Source organism: Amblyomma mixtum, chromosome 3 (genome assembly GCF_055824585.1).
Source record: "Amblyomma mixtum isolate Tamu chromosome 3, ASM5582458v1, whole genome shotgun sequence".
Taxonomy (NCBI): domain Eukaryota; kingdom Metazoa; phylum Arthropoda; class Arachnida; order Ixodida; family Ixodidae; genus Amblyomma; species Amblyomma mixtum.
In genome coordinates, this window is record NC_143014.1 from 179,354,257 (window position 1) to 179,370,254 (window position 15,998).

A 15,998-nucleotide genomic window follows, 5' to 3' on the forward strand; every position below is an offset into this window, starting at 1 on the left:
CGCTGCCCTGTTACCAGCGAGCTCAACGTATTTTGGAGGAGCGTTAGGTGATATACGCTGGTGGAATTCCTATAATAAGCGGCTCCCACACGGCTGGCGACGTGAACACGAGCAACTGCACCTGTCGCGACTTCATCTGTCGCTCGCTGAAACTTGCCAACGCATGAAATAACACCCACTTGCCTTCGCCACCTTCAAGTACTTATCTTTTGAATGCGAAAGCATTAAAAGCCTGAGTTTGTAAAGCGGCGTCCCTTGTCAGGTTGTTAGGCGGTCGGCTATAGGCCAACCGCGGATAGTTATGGTGGCTCAGTGGTTATAGTGCTCGGCTGCTTACCCGAAAGACACGGGTTCGATCCCGGCCGCGGCGGTCGAATTTTGATTGAGGCGAAATTCTAGAGGCTTGTATACTGTGCGATGTCAGCGAACGTCAAATAATCACAGGTGGTCGAAATTTCCACAGCCCTTCACTACGGCGTCTCTCATAGCCTGAGTCTCTTTGGGACTTTAAAACCGACCGGCCGACCAGCCGACCGACCGACCGACCGACCGACCGACCGACCGACCGACCACTTCATTTTTTATTGCGAGAGCGCGCCTTCTGGCCTAAAGTATTATTTACACATATAGATACACGCCGGATTCCCGAAGGAAGTCCAGCAAGGTCCGGTAGTGCGGCCCAAATTTTCAGTCGTCTACATCCGGCGGTCGACCTGGGGCGATCCGCAGGAGCTACACTACGCCAGCCGCTTCGCAAGGTCAGTGTGGCTGCGCGCTGAACCGTGGCAAAACCGCTCCACCAGCTGTGCGCATGCGCGGCGCGCCGGCGAAACCGAGGGGGGGAGGAGTGGAGAGGGTAACAATGGGGGGAGTGAATCCCCGTCCAGGGACGAGGATGAAGAAGGAACGCCCAGCGAAACGGAGCGGCGAAAGACTGACTTAGCAATTCGACTGAGCGAGTTCCACTCGGCCAGCTGTAGAGCTATCGCGTAACTCCAGGTTTAACCAGAGCTAAACGACAGCCATTTTTTTTTTGTAGAAAGTCGACACATCTTCAATGAGTGCGACAAAACTTCAATACAGTATCTCTTCTTTTTCATGTAATGGCCTTTTGTGCTGCCTATTGTGCCACTGAACCTAAATATTCGCTCAAAATTCTTCGAAGAAAATTACAATCCGCTTCGAACCAAAAAAACACTGTTCACAGATGCCTACCAGCAGCCCTTTCGATCGCTCGCGAGCGTCGCCTCAATGAAGACCACAGGTTTAGGCTTCTTGTCTAGCGAACGAAAGCGCTTGAAGGCTTGCACGCATGCGTGCTTCCGTCGCACTGGCCAAGCTCAACTCATCGGTGCGCACTGACGCTAAGCCGCATCCGCGGCTGCAGCGAGATCAAGGAGCGTCTCCGGACGGAGTCGCCTGGTACGGGCTGGAAGTGGGAACAATGGGGCGGGAGCGCAATGGTGCGCCGCTGAACAAAATACGTCAGATTTCCGGTCGACCGACTGCTCCATAGAATGAGATTAGCTCGGCAGCCGCTCCAGGAGTAGCCGCGCCCCGAAAAGAGCAGAAAAAGTTAACCGCAAAGTGGTTCGACTCTGTAATTGGGATTCACAAGAAGTACCGAACACTTCCTGCATCTGTCACGAGCCACTGCAGAAATCTATGAATGGAAAAACTGGTGGTATCAGAATTCGAACGAGCATTTGACAAGCCTCTCCAGGTAAAACAAACTACCGTGGACGTATCGACCAACAAGCTTTTCTCCCGGGGCGAAATAAAACGCCTTGCACATAAACGACACGATGCATGTGCGTGACATAGCCTCAGAGCAGGTGCGCACTGCAGGCACTGCAGGTTCAATTATCGGTTCAGTTTCCTTAATTTCACGATAAAAATAGACGCCGTGATTATCTTGACACCCTCTCTCTCTCACTTGTATGCAAGACCACTTTAGAAACGCGATCAAGAATTAGAAGAGGATGAGGAGGGGGGGTGCAAGCGACATTTACAGACAGGCAACGCTATAGGCTTCACTGCTGACAAAAAAAAGCGCACTAATGGAAAATTAAATTCGCTCGGTTCGACAAGGAAGGAAAAAAAATTGGCAGCGGCTTAGCTCTGGTTAAGCCTGGGTATACAAGCGAAAAGCTGCAGTTATGCTTTGTTTGACGTCATCGCTGTTGCAGTTCGCGCACAATGCACTGGGAGCACCACGATGACGGTGTAGGCAAGCGCGTTATATAGCCCTCCTTGCGCATGCGTAGTAACTGTGGTAAACACGCGGCTGCAACGAAAGGTCAAACGGTGGCGAGGAGGCGAGCGCGCAGTAGTAGCGGCGGTGAGGAGGCGGTGCACATGCGCAGTAGCGCGCGGCTGCGCCGAAAGATCAGGCGGCGGAGTCGGCGCGGCGGCGGCTGCGGCCACCTGCGCCGCGCGTGACGTAGCTCGATTTCGCGCATGCGCAGCTGTGGCAAATCTTGGCTCTGACGGCTCACGCGAAGCGCGGCTGTGGTGCGGGTAGCGAAGCTTTTCGCTTCAAAGGCTGCGCCTACCTGTATTCACCCGACGAGAAAAAGAATACGCAACAGACCTGAACATATATCGACAATTAACAGAGAGGAGTCAGGGAAAGAAAACAGATGTAAATGTACGCTCCCTAAGCCACACAAAAATGAATGGGGGTGGCTGGCGCTGCAGGAGAAAAGTGTTGGAAGCGCATGACATTATAGGAATGCTCGCTACACTGCAGATCTGCGCATTTGCATACAAATGGTTAAAACACGGTAGTTTATTTTACAGGGCACGTATGCCAACATTGCAAAGCATACTGCTGTTTGTAAGGAAAGCACTGCCAGCCAAATATATGTAACATTGCTACGCCAGGTAATAATTAAACATTGAATAACTGGACCGTATAATGACAGCAGTATTCCTGATAGACCTGCACAAAAAGCTGAATGTCCAGAACTCCCCTCTCTTGAAAGGTATGTATTCCGCGGCCTGCTCTTAAAGGGGCCCAGAAACACAATCTTAGTTAACTGTTTTGCCTGTTGATTGCATACAGTGAGTTATAATGGTGCTATTAGCGTCGGTAATACCGCGTATATTCCGTTTTTTAATATTTTAATGTCCTCCCAAAAACAACTTCATGGCTCTGATGGTGTCCCCACACAGTGGCGGGTTTTAGCAGCGGATACGACATCACCTGGCGCGAGCTTGATGATTGAACAAACAATAAATATACTGCAAATTGTGTGAATAAATAGAGACACATTTTGTCACCTGTCTGCGTTTTATATTAGATCAACAAAAACAACTTGTTTGTCTTAGATAAAAGCCCTGCAAAGCAAGTAAAATAAAAATACACCACCAGGGGCGCTCTGGCGTGGAAACAACACTGCCAGTCTCAGCAAGAACGAGTTACAGAGAGCAGGCAACCATGGAGTACAAACTTCCGCGACGTGCTCTGGCTGGCTGTTTTGATTGGTTGCGCCAGGTGCCGTCATTGGGAGAGCGAAATAGGAGTGGGAAGCCCCGCCAAAATCGAGTTGAGGGCAGCGTTTTGTTTGCTTGTATTTTGAAATTTCTTCACTGAATAACTCCCGTTCCTGTGCATCGATTCCTGTAATTCTTTTTAAGTCAGCATCTGTGTGACATAAAGAACCCACCTGAAGTATAGCCGGTATTCTCCCAGGCAGTGTTTCGCAGCCCCTTTAAGCTGCAGTCCGACAGCCATAATGAACTTAGGATGAAAACCTGGGTCCACGGCGGGCAGACATGACACACGAAAAAAAGATGGAACGAGAAACCTACCCCACCACTGCACAGTTCAAGGATGAAATATATGTTATTTTGATCCTCAAAATGATTCTCCAATTTAAGTATATTTTTGTGCTGGAGGCTCTTCTGTATCTTGATTTCTTGGGCAACCTGCACAGCATAAAAACCGAATATAAAATAGCTCGGCTGTCGTCAAACAGAAAACATAAGGGAAACAGAAGGGAAGAAATACGAAAAAAAAAAATTCACAGGGACACCTAATTACATTATCTGCTGGAAATCGATAGCATTAAAAGCTGCTTTTAGAGAGAGTTTTATGTCGTTTTTTCATAATTGTCTTTGCGGAACCGTGCACTTCTGTCTGCACACAACCAGACATCCCTCCGTGCCATCTATCTGGTAGTTACATATTTCCGCGAAGATGTCTAGAGATGGCGACACGGACACCATGAAGATACATCGAAACGTATAGTTGTCACTGCCGGTCTAGTGACGTCACACTGGTCCTGGGAATTAGACCGACGACGCATTTATTTTTTTCTTTAAAAAGCAGGCCCCGCGTGTTGAAAGTGCAATCAGTTGGGCCGAACTTACCAAGGCCACCACGGACGAGCACTGTTTGCGCTCAGCATGCATATAAGTACATTTGCAAGTATTCCCGTGTCCCGACTTATGCGTAACAATACGCTGAAACCTTAAACAAAGCGTACTAAGCTGTGCCAGTGTTCGAAAGAATATCAGATAAAAAATAATACGCACCATTTCCTTCCTGTTGGCCGTCGTGAAAAGAGCCTTGGAGATCACTTTCCCGGCGTAAACTGCATCCGTCAGCAGGTCCACAAGTACATAGCACGAAGCATAGCCACCCTGCAAAGGAAGAGGTTCCCAGTTTATGCCGTGCTAGCCATATATACTCACCACCAGTCTGACATTTGGATGTATAGCCGAGACCACTGAATGTTTGCAAATGCAATCCATTCTGCGAGGAGGGGATTTTCTGCTACCATAAGGAGGCAGAAACACGCCAGCACAGTTCAAAACTATAGCTTTAATCGCAACTAAAATATAGTACACGGTGAGAGCATTTCGTAAATAGATCACCAGTACCACGGCCGCTACTATGTTGCCTCGATGTAATTTTAGCCCTCACGCAAAGGGTTCCTCCTCTAGCAAAGGGATGCAACAGTCAATCCCCAGAGGCCACCGTTTGAAGAAAAAGCGCACATAAGGCGTGTTTTCCGGAGTAATTTTATGCGGCACAGTTGTTGACAGCACTGATCAAACACATTACAATAAACGAAAGAGAAATAAACAAACACGAATATATCAAGATTCCGACTCACGACTTTTGGTTGGGAGCCGAGCGCGCGACAGCTGGAAAGGATATATCCTTATGCACTCAAAGATTTTTCGTCCTTTCGGGAGCAACGACAACCGCTAGTGCCCAGAGACAAAGTGGCGAAAAGACTAACTGCGAGACGAGGCAGCCCTGTGCAGACTTCAAGGAGTAAATGTTAAGCCCTAGGTAGCAATGAGACGAAGGAGGGAAGAAAGACATCCTTTTTTTTGTCCCCACTCTCTTCCCTTGCTCCGCTGTAAGTCCTGCAATCTTAAAGCATTACGATCCTAACACGGATGGGCGATGCCCACACTGTGGGGAGACCTGTGATATCTTCCACATGGTGTGGGCATGTACTCAAAATCCCCACCTCCCCCCTTCCCCTACCCCTTCCAGAGAGGCATGGGAGACTGCCCTTCTCAACTGCTCCTCGCTTGAGTCCCAAAGGGCTCTGGTGAAACGGGCTAGAGACGGGGCATTGTCATGCGGTGTCCCGGACTAGGGACGCCGACCATGTAGCGGGGCCACTCTGTGGCTCCCAAACTCTATTTCACCACCACCACCCGCTGTAAGTCCCCTATTTTGATGGCATGTCTGCTGCTTACGAAGTTGTGTCATTTTGTATCGAAGTCCGCGAGAGTACGCAGCATATGCAAAAAAAAAAAAAAAATACGAGATAAAGTTTTCATGAGCAAGAGCACCGTCGCTATCCGTGCGGAGGCCAGGACTGCTGCTTCAAGAAAGCCCTATAGGTAGCGATCGGCAGCTGAGAAAGCGGTAATAAGTACACGACGTTTTTCGAAACGTGTACGGAGGTGAGTTGCGTGGTGCGCATAAAGGATATGCGCAATTTTTTTTTTTGCTCTAAGTATATGGTTTGACACTGTCTGGTAGCGAAGCGGTGCATGCGTTATGGCAATCGGCCGTTATGGCAATCGGCCGTTCGTCGTCGAGGCGCCGTGCGCAGTAATTCTGAGCTCGGTGCAGTGAGTCTCGGAAAGACGAGACCATACATTCGAGGCGGCGGCGAGGAAAGGTCACCTCGTCGTTACAGCGCCGGGAGGGATCGGGTTTCAGAACGTTGCAACCACCACGGCATCGTTGCCCTGTGCAGGCTTTTGGGCGCCGCTGGTCGTTTGCAGGGCACTCGCCGATGAAGAAAAGGGAAAGAAAAAGATTTTTCTGGAGCGCATTCGAAGGCGCGCGTTCCCGCAAGTGCGTCTCTACGCATGGCGATAGTCTTCCTCTCTTGGCAACCTTGATAAGGCGGCGCGCAAGGACACGTGGTTCGAGCCCTATCGAGAAGACAGGGAGGAGAGAGACGCAACTTAGCCCCTTAGCGCGTGTCCCGGCACCTGCTGCCTATCTAAGCGCCGCCGCCGCCCGCGTCAAGAAATTTTGGGCCTTGTTATGTAAGAGATTGTTGCGTAGAGTTGCGCGGTTCTTGGTCAGGCTTCGCATAGCGAAGTAGTCGGGCCCCGGCTTTCGGGAAGCCGTGAAGTGCGAGCGTCAAATATTATGTCAGCTTCGGCAGCTGAGCATTAAGTGTGATTCAGCTTTGGTAGCTGTCTGTGAAGCTTTTGTTTCAATTAACTGTATATCTTTCTGCATTGTTGATAAAGTGTTGCTATATAAAGTCCAGTTCCCCAGTTCATCCATGTGTCACTGTCCGTCCATCGTCGGCGAGTCTGCTACGAGGCCTGCGCCAAATCAACGTATACCTCGAGGGAGCGAGGTGAAGAACCTGATCTTTACTGCCGGTTTACAGTCTTGCTCTGCTAATAAGACACCTGTTTATATGGAAAACTCGAATTACGGACAGTGTTCCTGGTGACCAACCTTTTTCAATGTATTTACACCTCGCTAATATAGAAACTCGTTGTACGGGCAGTGCACAGGGTGAAAATGCACGGATCTTATTGGGACCCATGTACGTTTGTCGTGTTAATTTGGAAAGAGATACAAAATGTCTAATCCCGACAGATCTTTCCTTTTGTCTATTTTTAATGCAGGACAGTAGCGAAAGGCGATGGGAAAGTGCAGATGTCTGAGTGAAGTGATCATCTTCTAACGCGACAGCGTTAAGGCTCCCGCTATGCAGAAAATACGGCGGCGCCATCGTCGGCGTTGTGGGCGAAAAAGCAGGACAGCATGTTCTGTAAGAGCAGAAAGCGCGTCCCGCAGGAGATTCGTCAGCCATGGCTTCCCTCATGAATTCGGCGTTGGCGTCCAAGCGACGGCGGCGTTCCTCCGGTGTTTCATTTGCACATCGACTGCGTTTCCTCGTTCTAGCCATCTCCAACCTCCGTTGACACTTTGCTACCACTTCGGGATCATCAGACTCGCGTTCATGTTGCCATTGTAAGCGGCGTTGCTCATTGCGACGCGTCCATCGCTCTTCGTCACTCAAGCGATGAAACGGTCCTGTCTCATCCATATTGCTGTGTGCAAGGCGAGCTGCTGATCTTCTTGTGGCTACGTGGGGGGATTGTGCTCGGCTTCGGGGAGGGGGTGGTGGTGTGAAGGGGGGGGGGGGGGGGGGGAGAGACTGGAGGAATTCCTGGACTGCTCGGATCGGGTTGCGGGCGGGGTGATGGGGGTCCTGGTTCATGGAGTCTGCGGTAGCCACGTATTATGTTGTTGCGGGCTGCGTCCAGGGTCGGGCAGGCGCAGAGGAGGTAGCCCAAAGTCTCGGCTGCCCTGCAGGAGGAGCAGGCTGAGGAGGAGGCTCTGCCATGGGCTGGAGGCGGGCCTGCGTTACCTGCGTCAACACGCCGCCTACTTGGCGGGCAGCCCCGCCTCACTATTTTCCTTCTGTCCTCCTCTCTCCTGAGCTGCATGGCTTATCTTTAGGCTGACTTCCAAGCAGGGGAAAGGGGGCCCCCTGCCTTTAAAAGAATTCTTTTCTTGGTTTTTGCTTGCTACCCGGTCAATTTGAGGGGGGGGGGGGAGCGAGAGAGAGAGAGCGGCGGGTCTTCCAAAGCCCTCTCTATTTTTCTCTTTGGGTCTCCTGGCGGTGTTTCGTCGTGTTTTTTTTTTCTCTGTCCTTCCTCTCCCCAGTTGCTTGGGTCGTGGACGTAGTCGTCCGGAGCGAAGTGTCTTCCGGAAACCACCACATTCTTTACCGTTGTGTCAGAAAGGCCGATGCATTGGAGCCGGACACGACCCAACTCAATCTCCTGGAAATCTGTGCCGGATCATGGTTCGACTCCAGTCGCTGCGTGCGCATCCAACGACGAAACAGCGTCGTTGCATTTTCTCTGCACACTGAACGATCGAGAGGCGCGATCGGCTCGACCACCTGAACTTGTTAGCGAGCGCATCCTTTCATACACCTCTTTGTCAGCCCCAGTAGCGAGCCACCTTTTCATTTTTTTTAGGCCTCCCCATCGTTTCACGACCGGAGGGCCGGAAGTCGGTTTTGTTCGAAACACGCCGCGAATCGCGGACCGGGCAACCGCCCATTTGGTTTTCTCCGTGTGTGTTTGTGTTCTGTGTGTTTGTGTCTTTTCTCCGCTCCAAAGCTCATGTCGTTCATTGGAGTCAAGGCGTAGGCAAGATGCACGAAGGATAAGCGGTGTGTATGCGGAGTGGTCAAGTGGGCGAGCGAGGGAAAGGCTCTAATGCACAAGTAACTAAAACCTTGTTTTGGGGGGCTTGCATGGAAGAAAAAAAAACTGAGAAGGGAGCACGCACGCAGAGGGCTATCTCGTGACGTGATCACGGCGGGGGGCGAACCGACTCACTCAGTTTTACTATTTTTACTTTTTATGACTAGGGTTCAAGGCTGTCGCCGTACGCTCCCTCCGCAGTTTTTTTTTTTTTTGTTCCTTCATGCGGGTTTGTAGGCATGTGCCAAAACGGAAGGCGCTGCGGAAAGCGTTGCGCAGACGACGCGACTCCAAGGCTACGCCCAACCTTCTCCCGTCAGTCAGAACGATGCAGCAATGAAATGCCTTTAGCGAAAGTAACCCTCATGACGTCAAGGGGGTTCAGAGTAGTGGGCAGGGACATTTTTGTGGAAGGAAAGACCGAGCGGGCTTTGATTTGAATTGTTGCAGCTTTTCGGGGCGCTCATGGCTCTAGTATTTTGTAGAGGTTATCTTCGATGCCTCAGCTTGTTTTTCAAAAATGTCCGGACCCTGGGCAGGCACCCTTTAACGTGCACTGACATCGCACAGCAAACGGGCGCCGTTTCCGTTTCGCCTCCATCGAAACGCGGCCGCCGCGATTGGGTTCGAACCTGGGCACTCATGGCTCAGTAACCGAGCGCCCTAACCACTGAGCCACTGCGGCGGGTCGGCGAAAAAGACAATTATATAACGACCGATGAGTTAAACTAGTTCAAAACGCACGCGAAACCGACTGCACCGCACACACTGAACATACAGACCACACCAGCATACTAACCACTACAGAACGCGCTTGCCTAGCACGACTGTCATTTTCTGCGCTGAGGATGCACTCATACGCAGTAGGCTCTGATCATACGATGATGATGTACAATAAGCGATTTCGCAGCAAGAATTAGTGAATAAACGATGTCGACATGTATGCACGGAGACTTGATGCAATAGGCAAATAAACGGACAGAACTGGAACCGGAAGTAGCTGGCAGACGATTTTCCCATGATTGTTTGCGTTGACACTCGAAACGCACCTCATCCATGCCTCACCCATGCTAGCCACCCTACCCATGCCTCACCCTAACGTTCTTGGACCAATCAGTTTCATAGCATCCCATACCCGCCCTCTAGCTGGCGCGGCTACCGCGGACGTCGCTGAAACTAACGGCGCTACAGTCGCGCTTTCATACTTGTCTAGCGGGTCATCGTATGCAACGCCTCTGGAACAACACAGGACGCCGCACCCATATGTGCAGGTGAATATTTTTTTCCGGAGTGAGCAAAACAGAAATGCGGCCTAGGTGGTGTTGGTACATGGCGAAAAAACCATGCTGCTTGGAAGGCACGAGGGTACACACACTGAGGTTGGGACGAACGACATGATACTATAGACACGGCGCGCTTCGCTTTCTTAGGTGTTGTGTGTGTCTTATGCCGTCCAAGCACTTTCACTGTTTTTTTCGGCGGTTATAGCGTTTAATACTAATCGGATGTTATTTCAGAACTGTTTCAGTGCACAGGCGTTAAGCTGTGTTCTGAACGCCCCTATCATACCACATATGCTGATGACATGAACACCCAATGCTCTTTCTGTTCATTGACCTGTAAACGCTGAGAGTGCTGCCTTCAGCGCCAGGACCGTGCTCATTTTTCTCCCTCACGGCAATTTTCTATGACGATCAGTTTCCGGCTTCGCCGACACCTGAGCACAGATAATTAAGCCATCTGCTTCCATCAGGATTATCTCAAGGTCGGTGACGGAGGCATCTTTTTTGAACAGCTGCTTGTGCAGCTTGCTGTAGCCATTCACGACGCAGCTATACCACCGTCATGACAACAGCCTATGGGATTATTAGACGATCTGTTGCTAGCATTCAGGAGTATAGAAAACTCCACACACTCTCCCTGTTATTGCATCGTGTAGCTTCAAGTCGCCAGGTCACCAAGCGTCAGTGCCCACGTAATACTAGAGCCGAGCAGGAAAGATTGACCAACACATTCGCACTGAGTGCATATACGAACGGCTGGCTTGCAGACGTATACGTACTGTCGATGAAAAGGTTTCCGGACTTACAAGCCTGCATGGAAGCACGCTTTTTGGGTGACTTTCACCCGTATTGCACACTTTTTGATATTGAAATTCGCTGAGGAAGGCAGGAAAAGAGTCCAGGGACGGCACCGTGCAGCGCGCAGTTCCAGCGAAAAATTCGCATTGCCCGTTTATAACGTCACCCTCAAAATGACGTTCACGTACCTTAGACGAGCGATACAGCTGTTTTTGCAACGCAATATTTGCACTCACCCTTTAAACTGGCTGTCATCGCGAAGCGGTGTGAAAAAATGATCAATGGCATCGTTTCTGTCACCGCTTGTGCAGACAGGCGCAAAGCAAAAAAGACATGTGTAACGCTCGCTTGAAGTGGGTCGGTTCGAGTCCGGGGTCGGGTTGAGCAAGATCACCCCAACGCGACTACTGCGTGTTTACATGAACTCGATTTTAGAAGATCGCGGCAACCTGCCGCTGTGTCGGAGGCACGACGGCACAAGCGAAAAACAGGTTCGCATTTATCCTCTCCCCTCTTACTATTCTGAATCTTCGACTCGACAGCGTTTACAGCCACATCGAGGCAGGGACGTGTTGAGTCAACCTACCCCTTGCCAAGGATATCGTGCCTCCATACCAAGGAGTTGACTGGACCAGACCTCTCAACTCCCTGCCCTGCTCGGCGCGTATTTACAAGAACCCAGTAACCGGTTAGCGACAAACAGTAAGCCTCTCTACCTGGTTGCTAAAGCTGCGTGCGGTTTGATGTCGACAGCTTTAGCAACCAGGTAGAGAGGCTTACTGCTTGTGGCTATCCGCTTCATGTTCTTTCTTCTGTGGCCGATGTTTTGTTGAAGAAACTGAAATGCTCCCAAAGTCCTGAATGTCAAACAAGTAAGCGAGTAGCAGCCATTCCCTATATCCACAAGATATCACATAATTTGAAAAGTGTTGGAAAAAGAGTCGGAGTGGATGTTGTTTTTTCAGCACCCATTAAGTTATCAAGCTTGTGCATGCGTGTCAACATCCCAGGGAAAACTATCCCCGATTGCCCGAAAAATCATGAGTGCAAATTCGTGAAGTGTCAAAAAAATGTCGTGTATTCCATTCCTCTCACTTGTAATAGGTTTTATATTGGCCAGACAGGACAATGCTTAAATGATAGGCTCAGGCAGCACCGCAACAATGTTGATAATAAAGAGTCCCGAAACCTCAGCATGCATTGCCGTGAGTGCGATTGCACCCCACAGTTTAATTTTTGCAGAGTTGTGGATAGGAACAGAGATAAGCTGTGCCGTGAAATAATCGAGGCTTCGAACATCAAGATGTATGGCGACACATGTGTAAGCGCTCCATCAGTGTCTTCATCTCAAAAAGAACTTCGCTTCCTGAATAGCACATCTTAGCTTGTGTTGGTGTGCAGAATCCGAGTGCATGAATGAGCTGTTTGCTTTGTTTTCTATTTTGGTGCCTAAATGTATTTATACGTGCAGCGTGCCAAATAAATGTCAGTTGTTAGTTCAGCGCTGTGTTGTCCGTTTCCTTCTTTCTCTGCTCTCTTCTTTGGCCTTCGGCCTTGCGCTGTTTCAATCATAGAAGACAACGTTAGCATCGCTCAGCAGCTGAATTCGGCACATGGCGGCGCCCGGGGTGAAAATTCTATGGCGTCGAATCTCGCCAAAACTGTAGGAGGCGACTGTTGCGGCGCCAGAGGACCCAGTTTGTCGAACAGAGGCATATTTTTCAAGGCATCATTGGAACATCAGAGCGAACAAAACTTGCAAGTGATCCTTACTCCGTGCACTCGGCAGCAGCAGCCTGAAAGAAATGACAAGAAAAAGAAGATCGCAGGGATAACGAGTTACAGAGCAAGAAATGTGTACTACATAGTGTACTGGCACTCAAATACTTACTGATGCAGACCGAGGAATTCATACCTCGGCAAAATCACGCGTGCTCACTCAAAAGTTTGGCATATATGGGCTCACTCAAACGCAGACTCACAGAGGCCTGGACTCACTCAAACTCTTAGGCTCACAACTCATTTGGACTCACTCCGACTCACGACTCATTCGGGGTCAGCCACTCGTTACAACTGACGAGCCATATGGCCTCACTCACTCATTTCGACTCAGTCCCTCATTTCAACTTCCGACTCATCTGGACTCACTCATTTCGAAACATGAATAAGTTGGTCGCACTCACTCATCTCAACTCTTAACTCCTTTGGGTTCACACTCGTTTTGACTCAAGGCACACACATGGGCTCACGGAAGCGCCCAAGTGGCACACCCCCGAGTCCATCTAGACGCGCGACAAGGGACCCTCTCCTCTCGCGCAGCTACATGGTAGAACTCTGCCAACACGGCAGAAGAAAAAAAATGCCAGGGGAGGAACAAAAAGCTACTAACAAAGAAGCTTGACGAGGTTCCTACCCCTATTTGGCATGGGCAACAGACAGCCTTGCTAGAGGGGCCATGACAGCCTGTCTTCGTGCATACCCTGCTTATTGCGTATAATTCCCAAGACGTTAAACTACAATTCCCCGAAGTTTCAGTTCATTCTGTGCGGTAGATATTTTTAAAAGGAATTTTTTTTTTCGTTCCTTTTGCGAGCTGCTCTCTGGTCTGGCAACCCCTGATCTCTGACGTCACAAAGGCATACCTGCCCCGCTCGTCTGCTGCGCGCTGTTGGCTGCGTTGGCGTTCTCGCTTGCACTCCGTGGACGGCGGTTGCTCGAAAAGTTTTTTATTGCGAAAGCAATACTACTCCCAAGAACGGAATTTCGCGTAGCGGCGGCCACTTGGCACGTTTGACCATTAAGCCCCACCTCGATGGACACTTCAGAGGCGTACACGCGAAGCGCCTGCGCGCCCAGCACGCGCCGCGACGGGCGTCGAAAAGTGGCATTACCTCCATGCTCCTGGTGCTGGCTCGCTCCCCCTCACGAGCCGACTGAAAAAAATGTCAATCCGTGAACAGAAGATGGTTGAGGAACTGCAAGGATTCCAAGAAAATTTAGGGGAGGCTGAAAGAGCTTCCATCCATGAAGAAAAGAGTCCCCGAGAGCCCCGCGATCCTGCCATTGTTGTAAACCGGACCCCGCTCCCGACGCGCGCGCGAGCGCCCGTGCGCAGGCACCGATATCTGGCATGCACAGATATCTGTGCCCCGCTCGCACCTGCTCGCGCGTCGCGCATGCGCAGACAGGCTCCAGCGTACGCCCGTGCGCGTAGGCGCTTCGCGTGTACGCCTCGGAAGTGTCCATCGAGGTGGGGCTTTAGAATGACACCTGACGTCATACCAGGAGCGAGAGACGGGCTACCAACTAGGCTCGTCGGGTAAGGCGGCCGCTTGGCACGGCGCGCCGCGCTCCCACTAGAGGCGCTGCATATGCACTATGACACACCTGCTTTCGCAACCTACCAGACTTAACCAAAGCTAAGCCCCCGACAATTTTGTTTTTTTTTTAGCTTAGCAAAATAAAATGCATTTTCCACGTTTTCTTTTCGGAAGCCTTCAGTTTAGTAGGCGAGCTTAGTCATCGTTGAGAAAGCGGACTTGCTCGTGGCGCCTGTTTTCTGATTATTGTGGAAACAGAAATCGGTGCATCCCTGCTTTGTTATTTACACTTAGAAGCAGTGACCTGCTCCCGTATGTGAAAAACGGCACGTGCAGCGCATGCCTTCGCCGATATGCACCGTGAAGGGCGTGGCGTTCTGTCGCTGCCTGGGCACCCAAATTTTGGAAACTGAATCACAGACTCTTGTATTAATTGCTGAAGTACAAAATTGCATAATGAAGAACGACCCTGTTGTGGCCCCTTTAAACCGGTTAAAGGCGCTCGCAGCTAGTCTTCGAAGGAAAAGCAGCCTAACGTTTTCGCGCGCATGCAGTGCGGTCTAAGTACGCATAAATGTGAATATAATTTAACTGCATTCATTTTACCAGACATGGCCTAAATCCGGAACGGATGCTCCTCCCGACGATGGCAGGTCGAAGAACGACCCTGTCGAAGGCCCATTTTTTGGCTCATCAGTGGCGTTCGTCCGATGAGACAGATCCATAGCCAATACAACACCAGCCACATAACAATCCATACATTGGCAACTTTAAAAAACAGCAGTTCCTAACACCGGGCCATGTTCCGCAGCGTCCTTTATTACTCCGCTGGCCAATCACAACAGTAAACAAAATCAGCGTTTTAATGTTTGACTATATTAAACATTCCACGTATCAAAAATCTAGCGCCCATAATTTTTTTTTCCTTGGGATAAGCTTCTTGTTTAGGTAACAAGAAATGTTTAAGCAGCAAACTACTTTTTCTTCGTGGAGGAATTCTGTGCGCGGAGGCTGAATATGGGCGGATCTTCACAGCAGACTTGTTATATCCGACTATAAACTGCCTAAACAATACTTTCTGAGCAAAAAAAAAAATACGTAGAAAATTAAAAAAAATTACAAGACAGGTGTTGTGATGCGTGGTTCATGAGACGCGCGCGTTCATGCGAAGGAGCAGGCAAGTTTCCAGGGGCGAACGCGGCGTTTATTCCCGCATGTTCGTCGGTGCGTGGCTGGCCGAGAATAACCCACCCGTAGGTTGCGGCGCACGCCTTTTATTAGTTTTTGGCGCGCATGCGCATTAGCGACGGCGGCGGCGACAGCCGGACACCACAACAGGGAAAATAAAATATAAAAATATTGACAAAAGAAGAAAAAAATTGGAGGGAGAAAGAGAGGACAGGGAAAAACTTGTAATATTTTAGACAAACATGGTAAAACAGTGCACAATACATGCAGGTGTTGTTGCTGAACGTATATTTGCATTCACTGTGTACGTTCATGTAGACGCTCTTATACACGCATATATATAGTTTCTACTCCACTACATAAAACGTAACTTAAAGCACGTAGGCATGACTCACAAAAGTACAGTACGCAGCTATGGTAACCTTATGCATGCGGCAAACAAAATTTTCGAGAAAAGTGACAGTGAAGAAGATAACCACGCACTGTAAAGCTTCCGACACATCCCCACATGGCTCATTATCGCACCCGCATAAAGTAGGAAAGGGGTAAAACGAAGTCTTCTTTGCTTCCGCGGAATCCTCGGTCGCCCACAGACGTTGCCCAGCTGCCTCGCCCTCAAACGTCCTTGACAGCAGCAGTAAATCTTTCCTCCGCTCCGCTGTCACTAAACCAGGGG

At 50.0% G+C, this 15,998-nt stretch overlaps 1 protein-coding gene across 1 annotated transcript in view; it reads right to left on the bottom strand.

The window, feature by feature from the left end:
• Positions 1-15,998, bottom strand: part of LOC149352867 (serine/threonine-protein kinase PLK1-like) — a 47,360-nt gene that overhangs the window by 29,490 nt on the left and 1,872 nt on the right. The window contains exons 2-3 of the mRNA XM_089575734.1: positions 4,543-4,650; positions 3,817-3,933 (exon numbers count right to left, since the gene is read on the bottom strand). Of these exons, the coding sequence (XP_089431860.1) occupies positions 3,817-3,933; positions 4,543-4,650 (225 nt within the window). The remainder of the gene's footprint in view (positions 1-3,816; positions 3,934-4,542; positions 4,651-15,998) is intronic.